This window comes from Musca vetustissima, unplaced genomic scaffold, assembly GCF_032173495.1.
Source record: "Musca vetustissima isolate MV318-11 ecotype Yass unplaced genomic scaffold, APGP_CSIRO_Mvet_v1 utg3339, whole genome shotgun sequence".
Taxonomy (NCBI): Eukaryota; Metazoa; Arthropoda; class Insecta; order Diptera; family Muscidae; genus Musca; species Musca vetustissima.
In genome coordinates, this window is record NW_026876688.1 from 33398 (window position 1) to 43197 (window position 9800).

General features: G+C 33.5%; 1 protein-coding gene across 1 annotated transcript; it reads left to right on the forward strand.

Moving 5' to 3' along the window:
* Positions 1-3883: 3883 nt before the first annotated feature.
* On the forward strand, positions 3884-5431 carry LOC133321272 (uncharacterized). Its single transcript, XM_061530368.1, has 4 exons — positions 3884-3887; positions 4601-4656; positions 4717-4879; positions 4955-5431. Exons 1-4 carry the CDS (start codon positions 3884-3886, stop codon positions 5116-5118), a joined length of 387 nt encoding a protein of 128 aa, XP_061386352.1. The 3' UTR covers positions 5119-5431.
* Positions 5432-9800: the final 4369 nt, after the last annotated feature.

The window sequence follows — 9800 nt, forward strand, 5'->3', positions numbered from 1 at the left end:
ACACAACACAACCAGCTTAGAAATCCCGGAAATCTTTGTCTGAAATTGTATTTTTGCGAAAAAAAACCAACAACAACAAAATGGTAAGTGATACAATTTTTTTAGAAAAGACAAAACAATTTTGAAATTTCAATATAGAATATCTTATTCTGTTAGGTTGAATTGAAGATTCCCTTTAGAAAACCTTATTCAGCCAGGCTGAATTGAAGTTTTCCTATAGAAAACCTTATTCAGCCAGGCTGAACTGAAGATTTCATATGGAACACCTTGTTCAGCCAGGCTGAATTGAAGAGCTCCTATGGAAAACCTTATTCAGCCAGGCTGAATTGAAGATTTCCTATAGAAAACCTTATTCAGCCAGGCTGAAGGCTATAGAAATCAACATTCAGCCAGGCTGAATTGAATATTTCCTATAGAAAACTTTATTCAGCCAGGCTGAATTGAAGATTTCCTATAGAAATCAACATTCAGCCAGGCTGAATTGAATATTTCCTATAGAAATCAACATTCAGCCAGGCTGAATTGAATATTTCCTATAGAAAACCTTATTCAGCCAGGCTGAATTGAAGATTTCCTATAGAAAACCTTATTCAGCCAGGCTGAATTGAAGATTTCCTATAGAAAACCTTATTCAGCCAAACTGACCTTATTCAGCCAGGCTGAATTGAAGATTTCCTATAGAAAACCTTATTCAGCCAGACTGAATTGAAGATTTCTTATAGAAAACCTTATTCAGCCAGGATGAGATGAAGATTTCCTATAGAAAACCTTATTTACTGGGATTGAATTGAAGACTTTCAATAGTAACCCTAATTCAGCGCAACTAACTTTGTTGTTTTGATAATTTAAAATAATTTAGCATGTTTTCATTCAACAATAATAATTTAATAGCTAATTATAATAGGAATTCTATTGAAATGACTTATTAACATCATCATTGCCCATGATGATTGATATTCAATCTCATTCTTGGCATGCATGCATGCCGTCAGTTCGTCCGTCCGGTATTCCGTCCACCGGTCCGCTAAACATGTAGATATTCATAATCATTGTTGACCATTACAAATAAATTTTTGAAATATTCCGCTGTTTGTGAAAACATTTAATGTCCATGCGTCGATCATGGAATACCAACAACCCGACAAGGCAGGAGCGAGAGCAGCAGCAATAGAAGGAAGCAAAACCAGCCTCCATACATTGCCACGCCGCTGCATGGCGGGAAAGAAAGATATTTTTTGTTTCATTCCATCGCGATTATCATTTATCGAATTGTCATTCGGTAGACATTGTTTATAACAAATCTAGTTTATTTTCTGGTATTAGCTTGTTGTTATGGTTATAATCATTATTGTTGTTGTTTCACCTGCGGAATTTAAGTACGTAATTCTATTTACAACAGACATTTAGACGCTTCATATTGTGATTATTCCAAAAAGACATGTAGATTCGAATACAGCCAGGCTAAATTAAAGATTTCCTATAGGAAACATTATTCAGCTAGGCTGAATTGAAGACTTCCTATAGAAAACCTTATTCAGCCAGGCTGAATTGAGACTTTCCTATTGGAAACCTTATTCAGCCAGGCTGAATTGAGACTTTCCTATTGGAAACCTTATTCAGCCAGGCTGAATTGAAGATTTCCTATAGGAAACCTTATTAAGCCAGGCTGAATAGAAGATTGCCTATTGGAAAACTTATTCTGCTTTCTTATTGGAAACCTTATTCAGTCAGGCTGAATTGAAGATTTCCTATAGGAAACCTTATTCAGACAGGCTGAATTGAAGATATCCTATAGGAAACCTTATTCAGCCAGACTGAATTGAAGATTTCTTATAAAAAACCTTATTCAGCCAGGCTGAATTTAAGATTTCCCATTGGAAACCTTATTCAGCCAGGCTGAATTGAGAATTTCTTATTGGAAACCTTATTCTGTCTGGCTGAATTGAAGATATCCTATAGGAAACATTATTCGGCCAGCCTGACTTGAAGATTTCTTATAGGAAACCTTATTCAGCCAGGCTGAATTGAAAATTTCTTAAAGAAAACCATATTCAGTTAGCTGAATTGAAGTTTTTCCTTGACATACTTTTCAATATTGAAGTAAATTATTGAAACATAATATCTTGGAAAGTCCCTAGGTGTTTTTCCCACAATTTTTTGAAATTATCTATAATTAAAAAGAACTATTGTTTTGTAAACCCCCGTTGACATTTAACTGTTAACTTATTTGAACGAATAAGAAAAAAATAAAAATTTTCAAAATGTTTATTTATAGCCATTATGTTAACTTATAAATATGTGTGATTGCCTTAGTAGTGGTAGCGGCTGTAACTGCTGACAATCGTTTAAAACAGATCAACGTCAAACGATAATCGATATGAGCTCAATGTAAACCACATTTTTTAAGCAATTAAATGCAGCAACAGCAACAAATTGTGGTTAGGTACTGCTACTACTCTACCTCGATATCCAGACAATTCAATTCAGCCAAGCCAATCCATTCCACCAAGCCGCCATTCAGCCAGCCGGCTAGTCAGCTACAAAAATGCGGCAAAAAAATGTGGCATTAAAAGTAGTTGGCAACAAGTAATGCCGTTTTTTCTTCTATTACATATCTAAAAATGTTACGGTAATTGTGTGTGGATTACACACACACATACATTTATTAATAACTATCATTTATAAGTAATTTACACTAATGTTGCCGCACTTAACAGACTTTGCAAAAAAGTTGCAGAAAAAACCTCAGATTTTTGTACTATTTTTAGATACAACTTTCATTTTAAGCTAACAGCAATGTTTTTTGTCGGATACAGTCAGAGAGGGGGAGGGCAGTTGCTTGTTTTTAATATATCTAGTTTCCTATCGATATATATGGGAATTTTTTTAATTTTATATCTCAACACATTTTTATGCAATGAAGCACATAATTCAATTAACGAGTTATGATTATTGAATGCATTGAAAAAATCATTGGCAGTTTCAAGTTTTTATAGGTGGGTGAGTACATTTTCAGTAGAAAAGTGTGTATTCCATTAAGCTGAATTCAAGATTTCCTATAGAAAACCTTATTCAGCCAGGCTGAATTCATGTTCTCCTATAGAAAAGCTTATTCTGCCAGGCTGAATGTAAGATTTCCTATAGAAAACCTTATTCAGCCAGGCTGAATTGATGATTTCCTATAGAAAACTTTATTCAGCAAGGCTGAATTGAAGATTTCCTATAGAAAACCTTATTCAGCCAGGCTGAATGAAGATTTTTTACAGAAAACCTTATTCAGCCAGGCTGAATGAAGATTTTTTACAGAAAACCTTATTCAGCCAGGCTGAATTGAAATTTTCTCATAGAAAACCTTATTCAGCCAAGCTAAATTGAAGATTTCCAATAGAAAACCTTATTCAGCCAGGCTAAATTGAAGATTTCCTATAGAAAACCTTATTCAGCCAGGCTGAATTGAAGATTTCCTATAGAAAACCTTATTCAGCCAGGCTGAATTGAAGATTTCCTATAGAAAACCTTATTCAGCCAGGCTTTATTCAGCCATTCAGCCAGGCTGAATTGAAGATTTCCTATAGAAAACCTTATTCAGCCAGGCTGAATTGAAGTTTTCCTATAGAAAACCTTATTCAGCCAAGCTAAATTGAAAATTTCCTATAGAAAAACTTATTCAGACAGGCTGAATTGAAGATTTCCTATGAAAAACCTTATTCTTCACATTTCTAAATTTTTAATAGAGTTTTCATTCACACGAATCTTTTAATGTGTGACTCTGAACTTAACTTCCAACGGATGACATCTGTCATTTTTTGCTGAATAGCCAGGATTGTTTTTTTTTTACTTCTCTTTTGTGATCGCTTTACATTTCCTTCCTTATGGAATAAGTATGAGTAATATTTTTTATGTATGTATGAATGAATGCATAATAAGAATAATAATTTACACAACACCCTCACATAATTACATTAGGCGTTTCCCAGTAAACAATTTTTTCCGACTGCTCTGATTTTAGATTTTTTTCCGAAATTTCTGACGTTTTTTTCAGAAATTTCTGATAGAAATTGGTCCGATTTTCTAAACGTTTTTTTTTAGAATTTCTGCACATTTTCCTGTGTTTTTAAGCGAAAAAAACTCGAAAAATGTACAAACGGAGAGAGTAGATTGTGTATTGCTCTGGCATATTCTCTCCCACATGTAAACGGATGGTGGTGGTTTGACACATTCTCTCCCATAGTAGTTGTTGTTGTGATCATTCATTTCAAGATCTCAACAACAACAAAGCGCAAAGCAAAAATGCTATTTGTTATTGTTATTGTGAACTGTTAGATTTTCCGTTGTAAAAATGTGCGTTTTGTTGTTGTTGTGAATCAGCCTCTTTCTCTTTCGTTCCCAAAAAAATATGATGGAAAAAAATTGCAAAAACAACTACATACCGGTTTTCTGTGTGCACTGCTTTTTATTTTTAGTTCTTGTTTAGCAGTTGAAAGAGAAACGTGCTTCGGTATAGTTGAATTAAAGTGTTTACAAGAAGTGTTCAAAAAGTGAATTAAAAATTTCCAGAAGGTGTTTAAAATTAAAAAACAAACAAAATTGTTTATTACAGAAGTATTAGACTTCGAAAGAAGACTGAAGGATAATTGCGAACTGAAAAACAAACTGGTAAGTTTCTAACCCACATTTCTTTAATAGGTATGTACTCAAATCAATATTTATCTACAGATTCAACGTATAAAAGCACAACCCCATGACGATATAAGGAAATTTGTTCAAGAAAATCTAAAACTAGTTTTCCAGACGGACGAAATTATCACACGATTTTCATGGAATAGTGCCAACAGAAATATACCTGTAAAAGATATGCATTACATCAAGCTTATAAGAGGTTTGTATTCGCTATTTAAGATTATGGATAAGTTAGATTACATGTACATATGTATGTACTTTAATTGTTATATAGATACAGCAATAGATCATATCCCGGGCACTGCTGCAAGTACGATAGAATTTCATATTAAGAATTTCTTTAATTCGGCTAAAGACCGCCAAAACAAACGAAAAAGAAAAGCAGAATCGAAAAAATCTCAATCGGACAAATCTGAATCGGAAAAATCTGAATCGTAAAAAATTTAAATAGTCCTGTGTATTATATTGTTTTTATTATACAGGGACTCAAAAAATTAATTGTACACTTCTAATATTTGAAAATAAACTTCAAAAAAATACTAGGGGTGTACGGATTTTTTTTTTGGTCACTGTACACGACACAAATTATTGAAAGACTGAATTAATTTTATTTTTATTTTAAAAAGATACATTGAATTACAAAAATTATATATGTATATAATAACAACAAATAATTGAATTATCTGTTATCTGTTCAACTAATAAATATAAATAATATAAATAATAATAAATTGTTTGTTTTTTAAATAAATATGTGTTTTTTTTCATTTTTAAGTGGTGTGACGATTTTTTCGATATTTCTTCCGAATTCTGAACGATTTCTTTCAGAAAATCGGAACTTTCTCCCGAATTCAGAGCGTTTTTTTCAGAAAATCTGATTTTTATTCCGAATTTTCTTTCGAATTCTGCCCGATTTCTTTCAGAAATTCGGAGTTGTCCTCCGAATCTTTTCCGAAAATCTAATTTTTTCTCCTATTTTTTCACCGAATTCGGACCGAATTCGTTCAGAAAATCTAATATTTTTTCAGATTTTTTTCAGAAAATCTTTCCGAATTCGGTGACCACGTCCATACAACTTTCGTACCGAAATCGGAAGGAATTCGGAATCAGAATCGGACATTTTTTCAGAGATTCTGACAGAAATCGGACCGAATTCGGCAAAAATTGTTTACTGGGTTGTTGTTGATGTGTTTGTGTGTGTGCCTGTGTTCGTAGTGTAGTACTCATCATCTGTTTTGTAAAAAATAGTCAACTTTATTGTCTCCTATTGTGGCTGTTTGCACTGTTACTCTCTCTCTCTCTATCTCTCTTCTTTGATGGGCTTTGTGTCAAACAGACAATCAAGCCCCTGCGCTTAGTAGTGGTAGTGCTGAATAAGTTCTCCACCATAACCAAAAATATTATTATGACTAAAGTTGATGGCATGTCGTTCGTATACAGTGGGAGTCATTGAGTGGGTTTGAAGGATGGAATTTATAAAATATTTAAAATATAACAAATAGAAAAAGAGGAGGTCCATGTTTCGTAGGTCTTTGAGACTTCCTTTTAACGTTGGGCGCCATAAATTTTACGTATTCCTATGAACGTTGACTTTCTATGGGAAACATCTCCATTAGAAATAAAAAAATTATAGAAACAGTTTGAGGCATCCTTTTTTATGTTGGGCGCCATGTTTAATTTTACTACTTCGGCTACATAGCTTTTTCGTGGCATACTAGGTGAATAAAAAATGTCTAGACAATTGGTATCTTGTCTATTTGGAAAAATTGGGCGCCATTTTGATTATTTAAGCTGAAATGTTTTAGCTGGGCGTTTTGAAAAATTTCCTATTGAAAATTATATAGACAATTATGGAAGTTGTTTTGTAGTCTTTTTAGGCTTTTGTTTGGGCGCCATTATCATTTTTAATATTAGGAAAAATGACTTTGTAGCAGCATACTAGGTGTATAAAATTTCACGTTGGCCGCAAGTTTTTGTGTTACACGTCGAAGTATCCACCGGAGACCGCAGATCAGAATAAAATCCTATGTTGATTTAATTATGTTTCTAGGTCTGTTGAAATTATGTGCAGCTTGCAATATTTAAGAAAGTGTGATATATTAGTCCAAGTTTCGGTGTTGGGTGCCAATTTTAGATTTTTGGGTACTTTTTTCAAAGCACATTGGCAATTACTTTGTGATACGGGTTATCATTGAGTAGCAAATCTTCCTGAATTCCTTTTTAGTTAGGCATTAAGTCATGGCTTCATTTTCGCCATTATCTTTTTTATCACTTAGGATGCGTTGGACGCCATTTTGACTGTCATTTAATATTTTTTGACCCTTATTGAATATTCTTATATGGATCTGGAATGCTCGCCTAACTTAATTTTTAGCTAGGTATAAGGTGTGAAATAGTAACGTTGGGCGCCATTTTCATTTAAGCTACATTCGACTAGGAACATACTCAATAATACTCCGCGCTAGACCTAGATACACTTTACTTACAGATGACTTTTATCGCTGAGGATTCTTTACACTCTCTGTATAATTGTAAGGTTGGGCGCCATTTTGATTTAACCTACTTTCCCACCCCTTTTTCTATACTTGGGAGACCTTTATATTTTTAAAATATTCTATAACAGATTATTTTTTTACACTCTCTGTATAATTTATTTTTTGGGGTCTACATTGGGGCAGATCATGTGCGTATCAGTGTGTGCTTTGTCGTTTAAAAGAGGACATTTACAAATTCTTATTTTCTTCTATAGCAGAAGATATTTTACGCCCTCTTTAGACTGCTTTTGGACTTTAAATGGATTTTAAACCATTTTTACTAGGTCTAGGGAAGTTCTATCTTCAGAGAGCCGCCATAAAAATCTTCTACATCAGAGACTTTTTCTATACTCTCTCTGTATAAATTTTTTTAGGGGCTACAATGGGGGTGATCATGTACGTATCAGTAGTGTGTGATTTGTCGTTTAAAAGAGGAATTTTACAAATTCTAATATTCTTCTATAGTAGAGAATTTTTTAGCTATCTGTACAATTGAAACGTTGGGCGCCATTTTCATTTTCGGACTCTAAACGGATTTTAAAGGACTTTAAAGTAATTTTACTTGGTCTAGGGAAGTTCTATCTTTAGAAAGGTACTTTGAAAAAAAAAAATCTTCTACACCAAAGACTTCTTCTATGCACTCTCTGTATAAAATGCTTTCGGCATTTACATTGGGGACTGATCATGTGCGTATCAGTAGTGTGTGATTTGTCGTTTAAAAGAAAAGTTTTACAAATTCTTATATTCTTACGCTCTCTATACAATTGAAACGTTGGTCGCCATTTTCATTTAGGCTACTTTCGTACTTAAAACGGATTTTAACGGACTATAAATTATTTTCACTAGGTCTAGGGAAGTTCTATCTTTAGGGGACCCTTTGAAAAAAGCTTCTGTACCAGAGACTTTTTCTACACACTCTCTGTATAAAATTCTTTTGGCATTTACATTGGGGGCTGATCATGTGCGTATCTGTGTGTGCTTTGTCATTAAAAAAAAAACGAAGAAAACTTACCGCTCTTTCTCTCGCGCGCACATACACACACACTTCCATACATACATGTACTGTGTAAGTAGTACATATTGTAGCGTACCTACTTATGTGCTATTATGATGAATGACCACACGCATACTTATACACACTAATGTGTGTGTTAGTACTCTTACAGAATTACTGTCATTTTTTGTTGATGATGATTGTTTATTTGTCGCCGCGTACTAAACTCGAACGGCGTCATAAAAAAATTGAAGAATTTTTTGTTGTTCTTTCTGTTTTATTATTTTGTAAATCTCTGTGTGTGGTTGTTGGAAAAAAGCGTACTATTTTTAATTTCAGTTGATATTTGTTGCTTCAGACGAACTCGAAGAAGAAAAATAAAAACGACGGGTATTTGCCTAAAAAAGGCATTTATTATAAAAATAATATCAAGTCGCGTTTTTCACTTTCATTTTCATTTGCGGGTTGTGAGTAATTGTGTCTAGTAAAACGTCAGAAAATCAACCGAAAAAAAAGAAAAATAGTGGAGAAGAAAGAATAGATAAGCATTCTATTTGTGTTTTGATTTCACTTTTGAGGAAATCATGAAAAAGTCATGATTATGTGATGAGCTCCCTAACCCCTCTTCTCTACAATGGGGGCGTTCGGTCAGTGTATGTTCGTCCTCTCTTTTTGTGGCTACCTTATTTATGTGCCCATAATTAATCATGATCACCTGTAAAGCTTTGTAAAATCCGCAATTCAAAAAAGAGAAAAAATAGTGAAAAAGAATATAAAAATTGAATGGGAAATAAATTTCCAAATAATCCAAGTAAAAAAATATTTATTTCAATTGAAAAAGTCGTCATCAATTATTGTGCGTGTGAAAAAAGCAAAGTCTCTCTTTCTTCGGATCCCTCTCCATGAAATTAAATGAAATATTTCAATTTCCAGTGTTGAAAAATGAGGGGGTGTTTAACTTCTGGCTGGTACTGAGTGTTACCTCGTAATAATATACAACAACAAAATACAAATTAATGCATGTCGGCATTTTTTCAAAACCCAAGAAAGTGTAACCAAATGGATATGTAACGAAAACAACAACAACAAAAAAATGTGAAATTTATCAATTTATCAAGTAAATTGCAAATTAAGTTTTGTGTTCCGTTGCGACGGGCCAACTTTAAGTTCGATACGTACAACAAATCTCATGTTGATAAATTGCCTTAAAGCACACGTCTTCTTGATGTCTACAGTAACAACAACGACAACAGCACCAACAACTTCTACTGCTACTTGTTTTTGTTGTTGTTGTCATTATATTTGTCAGTATCGAATTCACAAAGATTTAACAAAGATACACACAAAATGGAGATTAATATATCAATGCCCCCCCACAAGTGTTGCCCCCATGTGTGGAAATATGTGCAACATCAGCATCAGCTACAGCAACAACAACAACACCAATATCAGTTGCCCCAGCAACAGCATCCTCAGTTATACGAAAAAGTGTAATACAAATGACAACTTCAAATTACGACAACTTCAACAACAACAACGACAGCAAACGAACTGCATGAAAGTAACAACTTTCCCATAAAGAAGTGTAATTT